This window comes from Bidens hawaiensis, unplaced genomic scaffold (assembly GCF_021521415.1).
Source record: "Bidens hawaiensis isolate Kalapana, Puna unplaced genomic scaffold, B.hawaiensis_p1.1 tig00008505_1, whole genome shotgun sequence".
Taxonomy (NCBI): Eukaryota; Viridiplantae; Streptophyta; class Magnoliopsida; order Asterales; family Asteraceae; genus Bidens; species Bidens hawaiensis.
In genome coordinates, this window is record NW_027491606.1 from 174,208 (window position 1) to 199,077 (window position 24,870).

Here is a 24,870-nt window from a genome sequence, read left to right on the forward strand (position 1 = left end):
AAATTGAAAATGGATGAAAAGTGAAAGAAAAGGTGACAATGGAGAAATTAAAATAAGTGAAGAAACTAAACAACACATCAAATGAAATTTTTATTTCAATGACTCGAGAAGTCTTTAAATTAGGGAGGGAGAGAAAATGATTAGGAACCAATAACTAAAATGACCGACTAATATGGGTGAAAATGCAATAAAAGAGAGTTGTATTGTTGATTTTGTTATTCTTCTAAGCTCTAAATATTCTTATTTTAATCAACATTAATATTTTAATTACCATTTAGCATTTAATTGACATCAAACGCATCTAGCGTTTATTATTTTTTAACTTAAAAACAAATATTCAAAAAAACGTAAAAGAAGACGAGGGCATCTAATTAAACTAGTGCATTATTCATAAGTTGAACCAAATCATATAGACAAGAAAAAAAACATAACTAACTTCTAATCTAATATAAATATAAATATTGGTTAGAAACAAAGGGTTCAAATACCTTCTCAATCCTAAATATTACTCACAGGCCCGAAAACCAACCGTCGGTCACTAATCACAATTCATCCACACCTCTCTAAGTAGTCGATACCTGGCGCTACTACAGCTATCAACATTTTTTAACGACCACACAGGCTTCACTGAAACATCAACAACCTGAGAAGAGTCAACTATTGAAGTCAAAGGTGATTCCAATTCATCTAATTCATCATCACTCGTGTTTGCCTGTTGTAGGACTGAAGACCCACTTCGTGACAAACAGGCCGGGCCTCTATCATCTCCTAAAATGCATCCTATTAAAGATGCAGATGGAGGGTGATATACAATAGGAGATGCTGCACATGGAAGACTCATGACACAATCTTCACCACTCTCGAGTAAATCCTGATTAAAAAGATCAAATTTCATTATTTTAGGAGTGTTAAATAGGTTGTGTTTGCGGGTTGACAAGTCGAACCGTTGCGAACCCAAAAATTGTGTTACAAGTGAGCCAGAATGCAACACGAGTTACTTGCAGGATTGACATTAACATGTCCCAAGAAAATAATTGTGAAAACTACACATTTTGTTCTCCAGGTGTAAGGGCAAAATAGTCATTTTGTAGAAAAAGTTAATAGGATTTTAGTTGCAGTTAGTGAAAAGGTATTAATTGGTGGACAGGTCAAACCTGATACGAACCCGGAATCGGGTTAGACACATAAACCTGAACACGCACGAGTTTTTGTCCTTTAGGTGTAAGGGCAAAGTAGTGTAAAAAAGTTTATAGGATTTTAATACCAATTAGTGAAAAGGACGTAATGTCTAACCTTTCAAATAAAGAATTTTTTTTTCTTTTTTTTTCTTTTATTGCATATTAATACTCCAAAATTATAAATTCGCAATTACAAAATACTTACGTTTAAACTATAAAAGCCTGAGGCTTATTTCTCTTTATATTTTATAATTTCAAGTTTTCAACATAAAACACCGAATCGGTTCAAGTTAAAACTTAAAACACATCTTTAACAAAACAAGCATAAAACAAAACGGGCAGCCCTCGTGAGTCCGCTGGGTCGACCTGTAACATCTATGGATTTTTCTTGCAAAAATGCTAGTCTTTTGTGCTCGTATTTAATAAAGTTCTCGTATTTATTTCATTGTCTACATTTATTAGTGTTGAATTATGTGTTATTTATTGAACAACATTATCTTTAATTCTTTATATGCGTAATTATATGATCCTATGTCATTTCATCATAATCGTGCTTAATCATTAATATGACACGTTGAACCGGAATGCCTAGATTAATATTTTATAACATGTAACAAAATATTTTGTTATTATTAACTTTATCCTAAGTATTTAAAATAATCAAGTGATTAAAAAAATGAAGCATTCTAAAACCTTCTAACTTCACCTTGTTCCTTAAGTTTTAGTTTTATCTATATTCTTTTAATTTGAAAAAAAAAATTGAGAAAAGAATGGCCGTGGAAAGCCATTCAATCTCATAACATACATATATAATTTTTTTTATTATCATTATCCTAATTATTATTATTAATATTAATATTAAGGTTATCATTTAGTTTAAATAGGTTTTATCTTTATCTAAATGGTATTCAAACCTTCTACTCTTCATTATAAATAGAGCCTCCCATCCTCATTATTTTTCACACTAAATCTCATTCTCTCTATTCCCTCTAGCATAATCAAGTAAGCTTTACATGTTTTCTTTGTTGTTCTTCATATTTCTTTGATTATGATCTTGTTCTTTTGAATTTCTTTTAGTTTGTTCCTATGTTCTTGAGTTTAATTTTGAATCTTCATAGTTGTTCGTATACCCTCACCATGATCATCATAAATTGTTAATAAAACCTTTACTTTTTGCTCTAAAAGATTATGATAATCATGTTATTCCTAAAAATCATAAATTATTTTCTCAAAATCTTGGATCAAAGTATAATTTTTCCACGAACAACTATGAATATTCTTATGATCTTCAAAAACTCATAAAGTTATCATAACTAAAAATTATATTTACATAATTGGTCCTTATACTTTCATAAATGCTAATAAACATCCTAAACTATAATATTTACACTTTGAACCCTATACTTTCCTAAATGTCAATAAACACCAAAACTATATAATATTACACTTTTAACCTCGTACTTTATTATTTATCAAAACCATTTTGAGTTAGTATACAAATAGAGTATAAACCGGGTAGGCATGTATCTGACAAGCAAACGGTTCTGTCGAAGGCAAGAGTGGCGTAAATAATCCCATTGGACCCGTGACTCTTACCTGGAAATCAACTTGCTGGAGGTCATGCTCTTGGTTTAAAACATTCTAGTATGCGACACTAACTAATTTAAAAATCAAAACTTAATCTAGGGCATCCCGTAACCGGTTCAACAAACTCTTGCTCGTGTTCGTGTTCATCCATCAAGCAATGTGAATTCATAGCCCCTTTTCATGCTTTGAAACGTTTTATACTTCGGGGTGGAAACATGCAACTTATTTACTTTATGTTTTATACATGCTATTTGATTCAAGATTTATTTCATTATATTCGTTATGTGTAATCATTACAAGTGTATACTTAATCGCATGTACAACCACTAACTTGTTAAGCCCGTGGTAGTATGATGATAGATCTATTGGCCCAACCCGCCCACGCAGGCCTCGGGTAGAGGCTCAGAATCCGACGATCATTAAACATTAAACATAATAGTCTAATCGTGGATTAGACGACTCGCTAAACGTGTCAAAGGTTTGGTTGTAATCACAAAAGTATACAAGTAACTTAACACATATGGAAGGTTTTCAACATAAAACTTATTTTTAAAACCTATGTTCTCACCAACTATTTTTAGTTGACACTCTCGCATGTTTTTCAGGTGATGGAAATTAAGTTATGAAGATTCTTGAAGTTTCACATAGGGGATGAGTCAGACTTAAAAGTTTAATGAATAAATTGCTATGTCATGTTTCCTATTTGGTTTGAACAATTTGTTAGTTTATTTTAATGAGTTTTTACATTTAATACCATGTGCATGATTTCAATCTACGCACGCCCCGGCGTTTCCGCCTTCGACCAGGGGGGTGTGACACGACCCGAACATGGACCCATTTAGTTAAACGTGTTTGTGGGTTTGAACTACTGACCCAAACTCGCGAAATTCGCATAAAGTTCATGTCATAAGTTCACACCCCTAATTGTGTCGTAAATTTCAACATTTCAGCATAAATAATAAGAATAATCCAGAAAAAACTGACCTCTGATTCCAGCGCTTCAAGCACCACTTCAGGAAGCGGGTCCGGGCAAAATTCATCTGGTGTGAAATTATCAATAATTCTCTTTATTAGCGGTACACCAAAAGTAGGACACACCTTCAAAATTAAAAAGATTCAACTTTTTTAAATGCACAAGTACATAATCAGATTAGCATGTTTTAAATAATAGTTTTGGTTTTATAAAAAGTTAAAAACCTCGTTTCGGATCGTATTGCTCAATAGCATATCCTTTGGAAGTATCATGAGCTCACTCAATGCAGTAAGGAGATGAAAAGTGATAGGCGAGCCGAATAGATCGGTTAGCCAGCTAGACCAGTTTCCTATCTGTACTCAACCAAAATAAACATGCGTGTTAAAAGTTACCCGTTTAACCTGTTAGTTCATTTACCAACACGTCCATTTTCCACCTATGATTATCATCCCAGCAGAGGCGTCAATCATGTAGGGTTGCGAGTTGGAAGGTTGAATTGTAACCCATATTGTTATTCGTGTCAAAAATATCAAACCTTACATGCAGACACTTAAAATTGTGTAACCTGAACACGACCCATTAATTATACGTGTCAAACAGGTTTGGCGGAATGGGGGGGGGGGGTAACCAAGTTGTATAATGTTAATCGAGTTTGTTGGTTCCAAAAAAATGGGTTAAACGGGTCACAAAACGAACTAGAGTTGACCTATTTAACTAAACGGGTTAACGGGTCAACTTGAACACAACACGCTTAATTATACAGGTCAACCTGAACATGACCCGTTTAACCAATTTATCTAAGCGTGTCAAATAGATTGGTGGGTGATCACCAAGTTGTATATGTTGGTAATTTCCATCTAAATAGGCCTGTCATGTGCAGGTGACCGGGGCTAGACCTATTGGGCATGTGGAATTCATTAATGATGTAATGGGTTTATGGGGTTGCAATTAGGGTTTTATTATATTTGGTAACTACTTGTTGGCAAATTGGATCACTCCTATAAATACATAGCTATAATTAGGGTTATTGTATTGGAGATTATTGTACTGAGTTTTGAGGTAGTTTCTTGATTATAATAATACGAGAGGTTTACCCTAAGTAATGTGTGCTCGTTTGTGTTTCCGTTAATCAATTCGTTCTTGAGTATATGTGTTATTAAGTTTGTGGGCTCTAAATAATGGGTTAAACACTTCAACGGGTTAGTGGGATGACCTACTTAGCAAAATAGGTTAAACAGGTCAACACAAGTTGCTTTATTAAAAAGGTCAATCCGAACATGACCCGTTTCTAAAAGGGGCTACCCAAAACTTGATTATTTCCGTATCGTGTTTTGGGTTGTGTCGAAAATAGGGAGTTTAACTAAGGTTAAGTTAGTTTAACTAACCGTTCTTTTCAGCAGCGCACCGGCTCCAACGCTTGCTTTTCCTGATGGAATAGGAAGGACCATAGAATCACTAATTGGGTCCGATACCGGGTCGGTTGGAATCTCATCGCCCGGTTCACGAAGAATGGCATTAAACATAGCTACATCTAATCTACTCGCGCATTGTTCCATTATCTATAATAATAATAATATAAAATGAAAATCATTTATAACACGCACGCCTCTAGGCATGCATAATATTATTGAGCAAAATAATAAATTGTTACCAACATAGACAGCACACTCAGGCAGCCACAATTATGTCCTGCAGCTCGAACGGGACATATACGTTCATAAACATCTTTAAAAGCAATTTTCCAAAGCTCCAAAGAGTTGGTTGCTTGATCAGATTTAGTGGATTGCATATAAGGAGCAAGAATCTAAAAGATTTTGATAAAGAGGTTAGAAAATTATAAAATAGATCTTCGCCAAACAAGAAAGTAAACAGGTAGCGATTTTGACTCAATTACTTATGGGAAAATTACCAAAATAGCCATTTTGACAAAGTTAGCTAACAAAACAGCTTTGCGTTTTTAAATTACCAATCAACCAGGGCGCAAAAAGTAGGGGTGTGCATGAAACCAAAAAACCGATCCGTAAACAAAAAAGATCAAACATTAATAACCGAACCGAAACAAAAACTGATGGTTTAGTTTTATGCTGTAGAGGTTTTTGTTTTGCGACCGAATTAATGGATTTTCATATTTTGTTTTGAATTTTAAGTAATTTACAAGAATTTTATGCATAGTGTTACCTACATATTTTTGTTCAAACACATAATACTCAATTACTTATGAATTACCAAAAAGATTCAAGCTCAAATTCATTCTTTTGACCAATTTATATTCCGGCCCAAAAATTTCAAGCTCAAATGGCAAAACCAAAAAAGCCAAACCGAAACCAAATGACATTCAAAAACTCCAAAACCAAATTTTTTATTTTGGTTTGGTTTGAGTCCAAAACCGACCCATGCACACCCCTAGCAACACGTGTCATTTGGTGCAGCAGATGGCATAATAGACTTCCATCTGGAGCCATTTTCTTAACTGAGAAAAAAAGTCTATTGATATTTGAGTAAATAAAGAAGTCAATAGCTATCTTATCGTCAAAATGGTATTTTGATAATTTCCCCATTACTTATGACCCTAGTAACTAAAACCGAGCACCTGCCACCAGATGGATTCAACAATGCGCGAGAACATCCAAGATTCTACTTTTTCAAGATTAGAAATAATCACACACGTGCCATCCCCGTCATTAGAATCTTTCTCAATAGTTTTGTGTATTATTGCTCTTAGCACAACACAATTTGACAACCAGAAAGTCAACCTGAAGTCAATACAATAGAAACACCATCAAAAGTCAAAACTGAATGATTCCTACAAAAGTGTGCAACTCATTGGATACAAAATGTACCTTGCAACATCATTTCCGCAAGCTTTTGCAGCCAAAATCAATCCTGAAACAATACTTTTTGCTGAATTTGATCTCCTTAAATAATTCTCTCTGCACGCGTGAAAATAAAGTCTAGAAAGCCGACGAGCCGATGCATGAACTTTCCTAATATTACTCCCATGTTCTGCAACTACCGAATAAATACTGAACTCAATGGCTGCAGCCTCTACTAGTTCACCTTCAAGAACCTGCACTCTTTGCTCCAAGTGTTGTACTTTGCTTATCATATCTTTCCTTCCACTATCATGATCTTGCACACCGACTTTTTTTAACTTCTCTATAACTTTGCTAGTCCTCACAGATCCGTTGCTAAAGCATGAATCCGATGAAGAACCGACAGAGTTCATATTCTTCAATTTATCACCAATGGTTTGACTTTCTTGACCACTTTGACTTACTTCCAAAAGTTGTTCAACTTTGTCATCATCGGCAATAGCCTTTCTTGGAAGCGTTCTGAATCTTGAGTTGCGGATATTTGATAAAGTTGCACCTGCGTTTTCTACTTCAGTATACAAATCTTTTGATGACAATATATGTTTTTCGAAAGCAGCCCGTTTATCTTGAACTGAGACTTTTTTATCATTAACTTTTTCTGAAGATCCATATTTAGCTTCATGTCCATTCTGCAATTAACTGTCACCGGATTAATATAAGTTGGCTCGCCAACATAGTAATCTAGTTTTCCAAGCATTCCATTAAAGTTGCTCAGTCTTTTGTCCCCTCTAAAGTCACTCAACTTTCATTAGGTGTTCCAATCCTATGTAATATTTTTGTAAATGCTTAATTTTTTTAAAATTAAGTGAGACAAATAAAAGATATATTAATCACTGTAACTAACAAGTGATTCTTTTTTTGCAATTCACTTGAAGAAGTAGGTAATGCTGAAGAAAAAAAAATCACTAAAATAATAACCAAGTTCCATAATTGTTTCATTTAAGACAAAAAAATATGAAATAAATCATCATTGATTAGTAACCAAGGTTTATATAAGTTTTATTTGTGCCACTTAATTTCAAACTTTTTTTTTAACAATTATAGAAAAATTACATAGAATTAGAAAAACTAGTAAAAGTTGACTGACTTTAGCCAGCGGGACACCTGGGAAACTTGATTACTATTGTGTAAAGTTACCCTCTTTTTGTTTTAAAAAATAAATAAAAAGAGAGCAAATTCAACTACCTCTAAAGTTGAAGAACCCGCAACCAACGAAGATTGAGAGGAAATATCATCATCTGTAACCGAACCAAACTCGGCTTCTTCGGCATACTCTTCATTCATCAAAGCAGACACGGACTCAGATCGATTCCTGTCCATTGATCCTTCTCTAATTAAACTCTCCCTAAAGGATGACCTCAAACGATTATCTTTCTCAACCGTTTGGATATTAACAAATAGCATCGGTTGACCCGTCTTACCAAAAGTCCTCTTGCAGTTCATAGGCACACTAATATTCAAACTCCCTTCAACAACACCATATTCTGCAAAGTCTATAACTGCGGTCGCCAATAATTGCCCTTTTACTGTTTTGTCCCTTCGCTGTTCATACATATTAAGCTCCATACAATTTCTTAAAAAAGTTTCATTATCCCCTGTTTTGACTGGCGGGTCTCGTGATAATGTCACTTGGACCCTGAAAGATTCGTTAATTACAATTTTGCCATCACTTACACCTGAACTGGAACCAGTTGAAGGAGTCACTAGTTTGGTAGACCCTGAAATCTTGTCACCGTGTTCCCACTGAATCAACGCGGACCGAAGTGATCTTAATGATTGTGATGGAGGCCATGGTTTAATCTCTATGAGATTGATGATGTAATCAAGTTGGATGTGCGGGTTCTTTCTGTTTTTCGTCTTTAATCCCAGTACCATTATTGTTTTGGAATTCTTTTAATAAGAACAAGGTTAAGTCAGTGTTCAGACGTGCGTTTAAACAGATTACTGCTATAAAAAGAATGAAAACCACGTTAGGTACCAATGTACCATGTATTATTAATCAACTATATATAGGGATACAATAACGATAACTACAAAGTAAAGCTAATCAAATCATATCTCCTGGTTATGGTAGACATAGTTACAAATTCACAATAAACCCTAACTAATACATTCTATCCAATTAAGGTTGTAAACGAACCGACCGAAGCCTTATTCATGTTTGTTCGTTTAGCATTAAACTTGTTCATGAATGATTCATGAACGCTAGCCGAACGGAAAATCTTGTTCATCCATTAAGGAATTGAACTTGTTCAGGAATGGTTCGCTAACGAAAACAAACATGTACTATAAAACGCAGCATTCTTGATCCAAATATTAGACATAATCACCTTAATTAAAATATAAAGTTAAGCACTTGAGATAATAATAATAATAATAATAATAATAATAATAATAATAATAAACAAAATCATACGGTAATTGGCGGTTTTATTCTGTAAATGTCAACGAAGCACAAGTTAGATTTGTTGTTAATTAAAGCAGACTTTAAAAAACATACCATTAATGAAACGAATTGAACACAAACAATAAAAGTTTAAATAAATGTTAGGTTAGTTATTACAAATAAAATATTATAAAAATATAAAAGAAGCCTTTAACTAACAAACATAAACAAACGAACATAAATGAACACATTACGAACGTTCACGAACACAACATCTGTTCATGTTTGTTCATGTAACTAAATGAACAAAATTTCTTATTCGTGTTTGTTCATTTATTAAATGAGCGGATGCAAATGAACTTCCCGTTGAACGGTCCACGATCGTTTGGTTCGTTACAGCCCTGGATCCAATTATTGCAACTTGAAGTTGCAATTGTTAAGTTATACTAATGAGTTTTAAAAACACACAACTAAATGGCAAATGAGAATAATAAGTAAAAAAGTAATCAGTCAAACAAACAACATTCAACAAATATGCAATCCAAACGTAAGGGTTTAAGCAACGAAATCAGTATATGCATAAAACCTAACCAACAGTGACAGTACAAGCTGCAAGAATTCGAATACGATTACCTCAATTTGCTCTAAATTGCAGGAATCATTTCATATAACATAAATTAGGGCAAACATCGATGAAATCAGTACGGAAAACCGATGACAATGCCGTGAATAAGTAATGAAAACACGAAACGGAAGTGATAGTTAATTAAAAAAGAAAACGGACGGACTGAAACTTATTACATGGAATTAAGTGAGGACAAAAGGTAAAGGTTGTTCGGTGCATGTGAGATGCTGCTGACTGCCCAAAATTAGTATATTTTCAAGACATGCTCTTATTTAGAACAAGTTGTTTATTTTTCAGGTTCATGGTCAACCGGGTCGTAAATGAACTGACGACATCAGTGGATTTGGATGCCGACACATGACATGAGATTTGATTTTCCTGAAACTAGAAATATTTAAGATCAATAACTTCGTTTTTTTACAGTTCGAAAAAAAAATAAGAGCGTTTTTAAAAAATTTATCACAACTAATGTTAAATTGAATATTACCATTTAAACTCAATAAGAAAGTCACCATTTTTTTTTTTAAAATAGAAAGCACATTAATATTAAATGATCTTAAAATCTATAAAAGAAAGTGTATTGAGGTTTAGAAACATGTATGGTTAAATTGATGAAATATTGTAGACTATATATTTTAAATCTAAATCAGATTTTAAATTGAACTTTTTTTTGAACGGTCAACAAACATAGAATGCCTAGGTACTTAGTACGGGATGACTTAATGGCAAAAGGTCACCACCAGCTGGCTCAACCTAGCCGTTAAGCGCCCCCAAGTTATCTCTAGTTTCGGGGAAAAGCCACCGCCCGAAGGCCTGCTCGAGGTAAAACCTGAATGCCCTCAGAATCGAACTGAAAATCACAAAGATCTCAGTCTTTCTTTATTGAGCCACCCATATCCCCCAAAGCGTTGTAAGTGGGAATTAAACTTGAGTCTGCATTAAAAAACCCAAGCTTCCTACCACTATACCACATGATTTAAAGGTTTGTGAAGTGAGCATTCCAACATGTAATTTTGTGAAAGAAAAAAAGTTCTCATTTTAACCAAAGTGAGAGTAAATAATCTTGAGTGGTTGGGACACAAATTAACTTTTGAAATATATTTCCATCTTAGCTTTTAAGTCTTTTATAACTGAACAGTTTAATTTGTTAAATTTAACTTTTAAGACTTTTCTATTATATTTTGTGAATATGTTATTTTTAGTTATATGTAACCTTTCAATATTATTTTATACTGATGTATTTTTTTTTATATCTTTTTTTTATCCAAATTTTTTCGCTCCATACCAAAAATTTGTTAATAGATCACAGCCTTAAACTTGATGGCTATTATGTAATAGATCCTTGACAAGTATAATATATATTTTTAACGGGTATGAGACTAATCAAAACCTAAATTATTATAATATATATTTAACGAGTGTGCATGTGGTGACTAGTGGCTAGTGACAAATAATTGTAGTTGACATGATCATAATCAAGTACTTTTATAATAAAATTTCTCCTTTGGTAATAATTTGTTATTCATAAATACTTCGAACCACATTTATTTTTGCATTAACGTGGAGCCATTAAATAGCTTTGATAATACCATGATAAGGTTTGAAAACGTTATACGTATTGGAAATTACGTTTGTTTTTTATGATCCATAAAAGAGCAATCAATACAGGTGAAACTGTGAAAATGCTATTGTACGAAAAGATTAGATTACGTACCAAATTAAGAGGAGCAAATTGCATTATTGCAAGATTATGAGGGGGTAATGAGTAGTTAAAGAATGCTGAATTGTGAATTAATTGTACTCATTTGTGGTGGAAGGTGAAAGATACGTGCCAATGATTCCAAGGAGGTTTACGACGAAAGTGCCCGCTTAACGAGAAGGCGGGTGAGTGGATGGCAGCTTTTGTTTCTTTATTGTTGTTGTTAAGGTGTTACAGCGCGTGAGACTATGAGAATTACAACTAAGGGTATGTTAATAAAACCTGATCACGTGTTTCTCAGCTGCCCTCTTCCAAACGAGTGTGAACTGTGGAGAAGGTAGGGATGACCAAATCGTATCAGATCCCGGTGGCGATACTGAATCATGTACCGTTGGTGCTAATCGGTAGAGGTTTCGGAATTCGTACGATACCCTAACTTTTGCCTTTATACCGTTACCCATTTTTAAGGATTTTCGGTACCGGTACCGAGCTAATCACCAGAGAAGGGTCACTAAAATTTGTGAGCGTGATAATACTTTTTAATGAGCGTGAGCCTACTAAATTTGTGAACGGAGTACGCTTAGCACTAGCAGCACTTAAAAAAATCTTACAACGTCCACTTTAATCCAATGTTTCTAATAGACTTATATTTGTAAGATATTATATGCCATATATTTAGAAGTCATAGTTATTTACTGTCTTTATTTAGAAGATTCATATGTAAATATATATTGAGTTTATTGAATGAGGAAGGCAAGCATTCTGTAAGATATTGTGCATATCTCTATCATGGTATCACCCTAACCAACCCTCTCTCACGGCTTCATCTTCTTTCTCTCAACCGATCCTGGTCCATCCCTATCTTACTTCTCTTATATCCCACCATGGAATCTAAGCTTCATCTGGCTATCAACGTCATGAACATCAAAAACTTCATCCTCGTAACCTTGGAGATGGAATCTGCACAATATACTACCTGGTCAGAATTATTTATCATTCATTGTAAGGCTTACTTGGTTTATGACCACTTTACCACTGCCACACCATCGGTTCGAACCTCCTCCAGCAAAGATATGGCCGACCCTACAACCACGTCCCCGCCTACTACTGACTCGTGGGAACGACTCGACTCCATAGTTCTCCAATGGATTTATGGTACTATTTCAATCGATCTCTTATGCACTATATTGAAGAAAAACACCACGGCTTTTGCCGCATGGAAAGCCCTTGCTGATATTTTCACCGACAACAAATCCTCCCGGGCAATCCATCTCAAAAACAAGTTTGCGACTACTCGTCTTGATAACTTCCCAAACATGAATGCCTATTGTCAAGAGTTGAAAGTTTTAGCAGATCAACTAGCTAACGTTGATGCCCCGGTAGAAGACGATGACCTCGTCATTCAACTCATCACCGGTCTCAACGAACAATATGAAGGGATTGGTATGTTTTTACAAAATATGGAACCCCTGCCATCATTCTATGCTGCTCGTTCAAGACTAATGCGAGAAGAAACCCGGAAATCCCTTCAAGCAACCGCAGCTGCCATCGCTACCGGCACCGCACTACACACCACCAAAACTAAAACCGACACAAGCCCTCATCCTTCTACTGATTCTCGGTTTGACTCTTCGGATCGGGGACGCGGTCGTGGTGGTCGTTATCGTGGTGGCCGGGGTCGAGGTAGGAATTCTTTTGGTCGTGGCAGGGTTGGTTCTCAACACTCCTATGGGCCTGGTGGCAATCGAAACCCATCTAACTGGGCTGCACCTTCATATTGGACAGCCCAACAAGCCCAACAGCATTCCTATGGGCCTGGTGTTCACTTCCAGTCATCACCTCACTACCCGCAATATTGGCCGAACCCACCTTGCCCATACCCAACCACCCCTCGACCCAATACATTAACTGCAGCAACTATGGCGCTGGAGTTCTCAGTCCACGGCCCACTCAGGCCCACACGGCGGCTTACACCCCAACGAATATTGAGCAAGCTCTTTATACTATGTCGCTAAACCCTCCGGATCAGTGGCTTATGGATACCGGGGCAACATCTCACATGACTAATAATCCAGGTAATTCCCGGTCTCTTTTTAATAACGGCATTTTACATAATATCACTGTTGGTAACGGCACAACCATTCTGGTAACTGGACAAGGGACTCAATACCTGCCACCTCCCTACACACCCCTTAAATTAAACAATGTCCTCCTTGCCCCTAAACTAATTCAAAATCTAATCTCTGTTCATCGCCTAACTATTGATAATTGGGTTTCCATAGAATTTGACCCCTTTGGTTTTCTTGTGAAGGATTTCAAGACCCGGATCCCTATCCTTTGATGCAACAGCAGTGGTGATCTTTATCCTTTGCTTCCACCGGAGTCTACACACTATACTTCACCTTCCACCTTTGCAGCTCTTTCTCATCAACTATGGCACCAACGGCTCGGTCACCTGGACTGTCTTTATTGCATTCCTTTAAACATTCTGATTTTATTTCCTTTAATAAGTTGAGTAAGACAGTTTGTCAATCTTGTGTACTTGGAAAAAGTATCAAATTACCATTTTCGCTTTCGAACACTTGTATTACTTTACCATTTGATATTATTCATAGTGATCTATGGACCTCTCCGGTTATTAGCATCGGCGGTCATCGTTACTACATACTATTCCTAGATGATTTAACTGATTTCTTATGGACCTTTCCCATAGCCAAGAAGTTTAATGTTTTTCACATTTTTAATACCTTCGCCAAACAAATTGAAACTCAATTTGAGAGAAAAATAAAGACATTCCAATGTGATAACGGAACTGAATATATAAACTCGTCGTTTAAACAATTTTGCGACCAAAATGGCATGATTCTCCGCCTCTCATGTCCTCACACCTCCTCACAAAATGGGAAAGCCGAGCGTAAAATAAGAACTATTAATAACATGATTCGCACCCTTCTCGTTCATGCGTCTCTACCCCCTACATTGTGGCACCATGCCCTTGACATGGCTACTTACCTTCTTAATATTCTTCCAAGCAGATTACATAATTTTAAAACCTCAACCGAACTTCTTTATCATAGACATCCTGCATATAACCACCTGCGAGTTTTTGGATCGCTTTGTTACCCTCTACACCCATCCACTCTCACTCATAAACTTGCCTACCGGTCTTCTCCATGTGTCTTTCTCGGATACCCGCAACATCACCGTGGGTACAAGTGCTTAAACTTACACACAAACCAAATAATAATTTCCTGGTATGTCGTATTCAACGAAACAATTTTTCCATTTGCCCAACAACACACCAACTCATTATCTTCCGCTCCACCATCTTACGATTTTCTATCGGCTCCTCCTCATCCAACCCTTTGGACACAAGTTGATCCATCCCCTATTACCCCTCTCCCTCCCTATCTTACAGATCAAAATACTTCACAAACTTCACATGCACATTCCCCACTACCAGATCTAGTCTCACCACACACCACTCCACCTCACGGCCAACCTACTACCCCAATTTCCTTGACTCACGCATGCCCTACTATAGCCCATCCTACCACATCTTCCTCACAGAACATGTCCGGCTCAATAAACCAGTCTGCATCCCCTCCTAATTCTCCAATTCATACGACAATCCCCACTACCCTTCCACCCAACATACAACCTGACCCACCATCTTCTCGTACTATGCGTACTCGTGCCATGGACAGGATTCTAAAGCCAAAGAAAATATTTAACCTCTCTGCCACTACTATAATCCCAATCCCTAAAAACCCCGCCCATGCCTTATCAATTCCGGAATGGCACACTGCCATGACCGATGAGTTTAATGCCCTTCTTAAAAACGAGACTTGGGAATTGGTCCCACGTCACCCACAAATGAATGTGATTCGTAGTATGTGGCTATTTAAACATAAATTTAATTCGGATGGCACTGTTGAGCGTTATAAAGCTCGGTTGGTATGTGATGGTCGTTCACAACAAGTTGGAATAGATTGTGGGGAAACATTTAGCCCAGTGGTTAAGCCGGCAACGATACGAACAGTTTTATCGATCACATTATCACGATCTTGGCCCGTGCATCAGTTAGATGTTACTAACGCATTCCTACATGGGAAGTTAAATGAAACAGTATATGTATATCAACCAATTGGGTTTCGTAACTCCGCATACCCGAATCATGTATGTCGCCTTAAGAAATCTCTTTACGGGTTAAAGCAAGCGCCTCGAGCATGGTACCAACGGTTTACGGATTATGTCTTAACATTGGGGTTTAGACAAAGTGGGTGTGACAACTCCTTATTTATTTTACATTTCGGATCCTAGACCGCATATCTACTTTTGTATGTTGATGACATCCTGTGACCACTTCTTCGGACACCCTACGCAAGCGGTTAATGGCTAATTTGGCTAGTAAGTTCGCCATGAAAGACCTTGGCCAACTCAGGTTTTTTCTTGGGATATCGGTAACTCGGTTTGATGATACTATGTTTCTTTCGCAAAGTTCATATGCTAGTGATATCATCAAACGGGCAGGCATGCAAACTTGTAAGCCCGTAGCTACTCCGGTCGACACCAATGGTAAGTTGAGTACCTCCTCGGGCATTCTTTTTGATGATCCAACACTCTATAGGAGCATGGCCGGGGCACTTCAATATCTTACATTCACTCGTCCCGACATAAGTTATGCAGTACAGCAAATATGCATGCACCCACGACAACACATTGGGATGCCTTAAAGCGCATCATTCGGTATGTTAAAGGTACATTGCATCTCGGCCTAACTCTCGGTAAATCCATCAATGCTTCTCTTTGTCACACCCCGACTAGGCAGTTGCGGAAGCGTAATACGGGAATGTAACAGATAACATTGGTATCAACCACATTGTTTATAAAGAAAATTCAACCACTAGATTACATCATATTACATTTGTAGGTACTATGTTTACAAACTAGGTGAAAAACACATAACCGGTTTACGAGCTTCTTATACAGTATAAGATTAGCGTCTATTCACAGCTATTCAACTTGTCTTTCTAACACCAAGCACGTAAGCAAATCATTCCACTTTTGCTTTACCTGAAAAGCATGTAAAACGGGTCAACTACGTCTAGTTGGTGAGTTTCAAGTTTCACGAGTTTCAATGAAATCAGTACACGAGTTCGTAAAGTTTACAGTGTGTATGTATATATGTCTGTGTATGATGTATTATACTAAGCCACAAGTGAAACCGAAACGAGCTAAAACACATGGCCTCCACTGCCCATGCACTCCCGTTGGCATTTAACAGCCAATTTGCCCCAAGTATGTACTATGTCTAACACCACATAGCAGTATGTAAAAATATAATGACAATGTGCAACTGGGTTTACATATGTTCCGGCATACCCCACCGGCTCTGTCAGTTGGGTTTGTCAAACCGATAGTACTATCCACACGCCACCGGCACGAAGTTAATCACTTGTGTTTGTGGGGACTTGTCTAGTGTTAGTACTTAGATAATCCACATCATCACACATTTTCAAGTATAACAGTTTATGTAAACATGCTTTTCACCCCAAAAGTTCGTAATACAGTTTAGAAAGTGGGGGTCGTGAAACTCACCTTATTGTAGTTTGCACAGAAATTACGTGTCAGTAAGTCAAATGTCTCGTTTATAGCCTGATTCCTATAAACGGTATCGTATCGTTAATACTAGTACAGTGTTCAAGCTAAATCGGGCTGTATAGATAATCTGGGTATAGCTGTTAGGCCCAGAACATGACCATAGTCTTAGATTGTGACGTTGTATACTATGAAATGTTTAAAACTGGATTTGGCTCAGTTTCACCGTTTTCCGAGCCTAGCTCAGTTGGTCGTTTATACGTTTCGGGATTAGGTAAGATCATATAAAACTTAAGTAAATATATTGATTGATAAAATGATTTGATTTATAAAAGAACTTTAAGGTTTCGGTGTCTGGTTTGACCGCAGGGTTCGTTTCCGTTTTCACACGGGTTTGATTATACAAAACGCGTACAATTCACCCGAATTGTCCGGAATTCTCGTAAAAAGTTCGTTTTTATCAATATCATTCAAAAATATGATATTTGACCACTTTTGACATTTTGACATACCAGTCAGTCCGTTAAACACAAAACTGCCGGTTTCGTTAAAACAATTATAATTTAAATCTTTAATAAATCATAACTAAATATGTAATTACATATAAATTATGTAAATTTTTGTAAAAATACATTAAGACATGGAGAATTTTATAAAAATATTTCCAGAAATTTTATGATTATTTATTTATTTATAAAAATTCATTTAATAGGTTATAATCATGTAATAAATGGCCCGTTTATATCAAACGACCTCCGAAAAATCCCATAATTTTTACCAATGGTCTCAATGTGACTACATAGCCCCTGCTAAATTTCCAGAACCTAACTCTTTTGACAAAATGCCTTTTTGTGCGTTTTTCGGCTGTTAAAACTCAATTAAACCATGGCTGCACAAACCATACTTAGACATTTCCAATGATTCCCAAACTTTACCAGTGATCTTACCATCCCATATCAAACTCCAAAACCAAGTTTCATAATTTTTCAATATGTTTTGCTATTTTTCCCAAATAAACGCCCATAAACGGGAATAAATTCGCCAAATATTCTACGTTTATCGAAAAATTACCAAATTTGAACAGGGACTCATTTATATGATCCCTAATGTCCCTGCAAATTTTCACAAGCTAACAACAAGCACGTCACAACCTAATACTAAACAGCCCCTAAACGAGTATTACGGGTTTACCTTGTCGGTTTTTGGTGAATTTTGCTAGCTTAAACGTCTTTCCGGGTCTCGGGTTGCAAACTCAGTATATCTACATATCATATAACATCAAACCAAGCATAAATCATCCATGTACCAGCCTTGATAATTAGGGTTTCGGTTTTAGGTTCAAACCGAACTTTCTAACCGTAAAAACGTTGTATTCATGTTCTAATCCGCGTTTTTGACCAAAAAAGTATATGTTCCAGGTTTGTATACATGTTTAACATCAAAACATAATTTTACTTGATTTTTAGGGTTTTTGGATGGTTAAACATGTTTAACACTAATCAAAACATGTTTATATGATAATCATATGGATCAATTCTTGCTAAAACTTATTAAAATTGAACCTTACCTTAAGGTTTTTGGAAGGAGCTTGAAAGAACAGGTTGGGAGCTGCTCTGGACTTGAAAGTGTGTGGTGTATTGAAATGAATAACAATGCTTAAGTTACAAGCTTTGTAAAAGAAAAACATGTGGGGTGCTTTGGGCTGTCCGATCGGAACTATTTGGGAGCCCCTTAATGGGCTGTTTTGGCCCATTTAACTTTACACACAAGCCCAAACATGAAAAGCCCATTTCAAGTTTAGTTCGGGTTCGGTTTTTCGCAAGAAAATTAATTCGGGTATGAGAAATAACGCAAAAACGAGTGTTTTTCAGCTTGTTTTTGTAAAATAAGAAAAACGTACTGACTCGTTGTAAAATTCCAAAATATTTTCACGGATGGCTTAGAACATGTCATATAAGTGTTTTATAAATCTTTTTCGGCTTAACGGATGCTACAATGCTTGTTTTGATATTAACGATTGCGTTTAAGCTTATAGCGTATCGATAAACGAAACCTTTTTCGTTTAGAGAGTTTTAAACGTACCGAGGCCTAAATATCAATATGTTAGCCTCTATAACATATATATAACTCGTATATGACCCCTCAGTATGTATACGGGTCATAATTAGTATCGGTCGGTTACTCGTTTAAGCACTACGAATTAACCGATTTGTCGTTTACTTGTTACGTAAAGAATATAGTGTACCTCGTTTTGTCATGAATGTCACATTCTCCCCCCGTTAAGAAATTTCGTCCCCGAAATTTAATGTGTCATCGGTTTTCTAGGGAACAGGTGTGGGTATTTCTTTCGGAATTCGTCCTTTCGTTCCCAAGTATATTCGGGTCCTTGTTTTGAATTCCACCGAACTTTTACCAATGAAATTTTGTTGTGTCGTAACTGTTTGGTTTTCCCGTCTACAATTTCTACCGGTTCCTCTACGAAGTTGAGCTTTTCGTTGATCTGAACATCTTCCAGTGGTACTATTGTCGTTTCATCAGTCAAACACTTCTTCAGATTCGATACATGAAACACGTCATGAATAGTGCTCAGTTCTAAGGGTAGTTTTAATCGGTAAGCTACGGGACCAATTTTTGCGACAATCTCAAAAGGTCCGATGTATCTCGGGGCTAGTTTACCAGTCTTTCCAAATCTTATAACACCTTTCCATGGCGATACTTTTAAAAATACCTTATCACCTATTTCAAAAGATAACGGTTTTCTGCGAATATCGGCATAACTCTTTTGTCGGTCACGGGCAGCTTTCAATTTTTGTTTAACCTGGTGGATCTTATCGGTGGTTTCCTGAATTAAATCGGATCTTGAAATTTGAGTATCACCCACTTCTGTCCAACATAGTGGTGATCTACATTTTCGCCCGTATAGAGCTTCATAAGGTGCTGCTTGTATACTACTGTGATAACTGTTATTGTAAGAGAATTCAATGAGCGGGAGGTGTTGATCCCAATTCCCTTTAAAGTCCAGTACACAAGCACGAAGTAAATCTTCTAAGGTTTGGATGGTTCGTTCAGATTGACCATCGGTTTGGGGGTGGTAAGCCGTACTTAAGTCGATTCGGGTTCCTAAGGCTTCTTGTACTGCTTGCCAGAAATGTGAAGTAAAGTGACTGTCTCGATCGGAAATAATCGAAAGAGGTACTCCGTGTCGAGATACTATTTCATCGATGTAAATTTGAGCGAGTTTTTCGGTGGTGTAGTTGTTACGGATGGGAATAAAGTGTGCGGATTTGGTTAATCGGTCCACAATTACCCAAATTGCGTTGTGTCCTCTTGAGGTTTTAGGAAGGTGTGTCACAAAGTCCATGGTAATTTGTTCCCATTTCCATTGTGGGATTTCGGGTTGTTGTAACATTCCCGAAGGTTTTTGATATTCCGCCTTTACCCTTGCACATGTTGCACATTTACTTACATACACGGCTATATCCTTTTTCATACCAGGCCACCAGTAAAATTCTTTGACATCCTTATACATCTTATCAGCACCTGGATGAATAGAATACTTGGATTTGTGTGCTTCATCAAGTATCAGCTTTCGGAGTTTATGAAGTGTTGGAATCCAGACCCGGTTTTTGTAATAGTATACTTCATCGGTTTTCTTCTCAAAATTCCTTTCATTTCCATGTAGTTCTTTTTTTTCTAGCTGATCTGTCTTCAAGGCCTCATCTTGTGCAATGCGAACTTGTTCGGTTAGGCTACTTTGAACAATCATTCCGAGTGCTCGTACCCGTAGTGGTCTGATTCTGTCTTTTCGGCTTAAAGCATCAGCTACTACGTTAGCCTTACCCGGATGGTATTTAATCTCACAATCATAATCATTTAACAGTTCTACCCATCTTCTTTGCCTCATGTTTAGTTCTTTCTGATCAAATATGTGTTGTAAACTTTTGTGATCAGTATAGATGGTACATTTAGTGCCATACAAGTAATGTCTCCAAATCTTCAATGCAAAGATAACTGCTCCCAATTCCAAATCATGGGTCGTATAATTCTTTTCATGTACTTTTAATTGTCGGGAAGCATATGCTATTACTTTCTTTCTTTGCATCAGTACGCATCCTAAACCTTTACGAGATGCGTCACAATATACTACCAATTCATCAGTTCCATCTGGAAGGCTTAATATTGGAGCTTCACATAACTTCTGTTTTAACGTTTGAAAGGCCATTTCTTGTTCTTCTCCCCATTCATATGCTCGATCTTTTTGAGTTAGGAGGGTTAGAGGTTGTGCAATACTTGAAAAGTTTTCAATGAATCTTCTATAATACCCGGCTAGTCCTAAGAATTGACGAATTTCTCTTGGTGACTTAGGCACTTGCCAATTCTTAATGGCCTCAATTTTACTTGGGTCTACTTGGATCCCTTGATAGTTCACAATGTGTCCCAAAAACTGTACTTCTTGCAGCCAAAACTCACATTTGGACAACTTTGCGTATAACTTCTCTTGCCTCAATAATTTTAAAATTTCCCGCAAATGTTGTTCGTGTTCCTCCTTACTTCTCGAATATATCAAAATGTCATCGATAAACACTATCACGAACTTGTCAAGGTAAGGTTTGCAAACTCGGTTCATGAGATCCATAAACACTGCAGGTGCATTCGTCAACCCAAACGGCATAACCAAAAATTCATAGTGACCATACCGAGTTCGGAAGGCTGTTTTTGGTACGTCTTCTTCCTGAATTCTCACTTGATGATAACCAGATCTAAGATCGATTTTTGAAAAATACTTTGCACCTTGAAGCTGATCAAACAAGTCATCAATTCGAGGTAAGGGGTATCTATTCTTTATAGTCACTTTATTCAATTCCCGGTAATCAATACACATACGAAAACTTCCATCCTTCTTCTTTACAAACAATACTGGTGCTCCCCACGGTGAGTAACTAGGGCGAATAAAACCTCTGTCCAGTAATTCTTGTAACTGGTTGGACAGTTCTTGCATTTCAGAAGGCGCAAGTCTATAAGGTGCCTTAGCAATGGGTGCTGCTCCTGGTATCAAGTCAATACGGAATTCAACTTGTCGGGTCGGTGGTAAACCAGGCAACTCATCGGGGAATACATCTGAATACTCGTGTACCACTGGGATGTCTTCTATTCGTTTTTCCTCAGGTTCCTTAACTGTTACACTCGCCAAGTATAATGTACAACCTTGGCGTAAATATCTCAATGCCTTAAGTTGAGATATGAGAGGCAGTACCGTACCAGATTTCTCACCTTGAACAATTATAGCTTCATTATTCGAAAGAGGTATTCTAACGGTCTTATCCTTACAAATAATTTCAGCTTTATACTTAGATAGCCAGTCCATACCGACTATAACATCAAAACTTCCCAATTCCACTGGAAGTAAATCAATAAGGAATGGGTGGTCGTTTAGGATAAGGGAACAGTCTCGGACTATTCGGTTAACAAGTATAGACTTACCGTTAGCAAGTTCTATAGTATATGGTTTTGTTAGTTCACTAACCGGCATATTTTCTAAAGGTAAGAAATTAACAGATACGAAACTTCTATCGGCACCCGAATCAAACAAAACTGAAGCATACTGACCCGAAACTAAGAATGTACCTGTCACCACATTCGGATCATGACGCGCTTCACCCGGTCCTAATACAAATGCGCGTCCCTTAGCTGTGTTGGAGGTTGATGCTTGTGCTTGGTTTTGCCTTTTCACCATACTCGGGTTCAATTTGGGGCAGTATCTCCGAAAATGTTCTGTACTGCCACATTCATAGCAGGCATGGAGGTTCGTGGTAGGTGGGGTTTGTTGGTTGAGTTGTGGGCGGTTTGGTTGAGGTCGAGGGAGTTGAGTTGATTGCGGTGGACGATTAATAATGCTGGTAGGGGTTCTGCAGTTGGGGGCATAGTGTCCCGTCCTTCCACACTTTTGACAGATGATCGGTTTACAATCACCCACATGATGAAAGTTACATCTTCTGCATTTCGGTAACGTCCCTTTATAGGTTTCTTGTTTTACGTTAGAACTGGTCATGGCATAACTTCGGGTATTCGGACGAGCCCGCTTGTTTTGAAGATTCCCTTGCATTCTTGTCCCGTAATCAGTTCGTTTTAAACTTGTTTCACCTGGCATTCTTATCACTCCACTTCTCATCAAATCAAAAGTAACGACACCCGTTTGAGATACAGCACTTTCTAATGTCGGGTGGGCAACTGAATTTACTATACTTCTCACAGCAGGGGTCAGTCCCCAGATATAACGTTCAATTCGCTTCGCTTCCGGTGTAACTAACCATGGAACTAAGCGGGACAGTTCGTTAAAATGATTCGTGTATCCCACATGATCCGCTCCTTTCATTTCCAGATTCCATAACTCGTGTTCCAATCTCTGAATCTCACTTTTAGGACAAAAATGCTCTAACATGAGGGTTTTTAATTCAGTCCATGACATACGATTAATAGCATCTTGTCCCCTTATTTGGACTACTGTGTTCCACCACATCAGCGCTTGGTCTAGAAACATACTGGTAGCAAATTTGACTACGCGGTTCGGTGGACACTCACTGATATTAATTACTGATTCGGTCTTTTCTATCCATTTGACTAGCCCGCTAGGTCCTTCAATACCCTTGAACTCAATCGGTTTACATGATGTAAATTGTTTGTATGAGTACTCCTGACGCGGGGGTTCTCGGTTATTATTATTAGTTGTGTTAACAACCGGTACAGGGTTCGGGTTCGGGATATTATCAGGGTGCACAACAGGTTCCGGGTTCCCAGTGACATTCATAGTTGGGAGAGTGTTATTATTATTTATGACAGTATCAGTATTCACCGGGGTAGTAACACCCGGGGCTACATTAGTGTCCGGCGGAGGTGTATTAACAGTGGCCGTGGTGGTGCTCGTAGGTTGATTAACAATATTGTTAGCACGTATGCCTGCAGTGACTTGGGCTACAATGGTTGGTATCACTGCTTGTAGTTGACGAGCAATCATTGCGGCCACTTCCGCCTCAGACAAAGTGTTTGTTTTCTTCGGGGCCATTCTATAAAATAATCAATTGTATAATAATCAACATCGTTTCACCATGACCAGCACAACTTTACGATATCACACTTTCACATCACATAACTATGCCAAAGAAAACACGTTTGTATTAATTATAATCATTACTGTACATATGCATCCAAAATTAGCGCATAGGCTTAACCTGGTATAGGCCAGCGCTTGTATATGCGTATCAAAATTTGTCACTAAGTGACATGTAGACTTAACCCGATAAGGGCCAGTGCTTGAAATAGTACAAAACTACAAACAACTCCCAAGCTAGCCCAACACGCTGTAACAAAATGCTGCTTGGGATATCAAAAGACTATATACATAAGACCAAACTACGATGTCCTATCCATTCTTTGCAACATGGAACCACAACCAAATCACAGCAGCCACTAGGGCCGCATTAACTGCTAAACACGCCCCCAGTAGTATCATCGCTCGATCCTGACGCCCGTGGCTGTCAGCACTGGATCTTTGTACAATTCTGATTTCCTGCTGCATATACCTCATGTGATCATACATATCGTGTCTATGCTGGTTTAGACTATTTATCATGTGTGAGTGTTCTAAGAGCTGATCAGTTGCTAAACCAAACCATGCTGAATCAGAATGATGGGGTGGCTCGGGTACCGGGGCGGGTAAACCCCAAGTAGGAACAGGTATCTCTGTTACCCGGACACGCGATGTTTCTCCCCTATGGTACGTAGATCGAGGTGGGAAAGAAGTGTGCTCAGGTGGACGCACTGAAATGCGAGCAGTCCGACGGTTTCTAATAGTGGGTGGAGGTACTGGTGTATGCTGTACGGGTGGAGTAGGGGATCTGGGTGCTCTAACAGGTGAACGATAAGCACTAGTAGCTCCCTGTTCTACTACATT

The 24,870-nt window shown here is 37.5% G+C and overlaps 1 protein-coding gene across 1 annotated transcript; it reads right to left on the reverse strand.

The window, feature by feature from the left end:
• Positions 1-538: 538 nt before the first annotated feature.
• Positions 539-9,709, reverse strand: LOC143529144 (uncharacterized). The gene is made up of 9 exons (XM_077024995.1): positions 9,631-9,709; positions 7,797-8,501; positions 6,579-7,240; positions 6,329-6,491; positions 5,390-5,542; positions 5,124-5,297; positions 3,963-4,091; positions 3,750-3,863; positions 539-871 (listed from the first exon to the last, which is right to left on the reverse strand). Exons 2-9 carry the CDS (start codon positions 8,484-8,486, stop codon positions 539-541), a joined length of 2,418 nt encoding a protein of 805 aa, XP_076881110.1. The 5' UTR covers positions 8,487-8,501; positions 9,631-9,709.
• Between the last annotated feature and the right edge of the window lie 15,161 nt (positions 9,710-24,870).

Coding starts and splice junctions, on each gene's coding strand:
- LOC143529144 (XM_077024995.1), bottom strand. CDS start 8,486: ATGGTACTGGGATTAAAGACGAAAAACAGAAAGAACCCGCACATCCAA. Junction 7,241..7,796: donor CGGGTTCTTCAACTTTAGAG/GTAGTTGAATTT, acceptor AGTTAATTGCAG/AATGGACATGAAGCTAAATA. Junction 5,543..6,328: donor TTGAATCCATCTGGTGGCAG/GTGCTCGGTTTT, acceptor AAAATCTTTTAG/ATTCTTGCTCCTTATATGCA.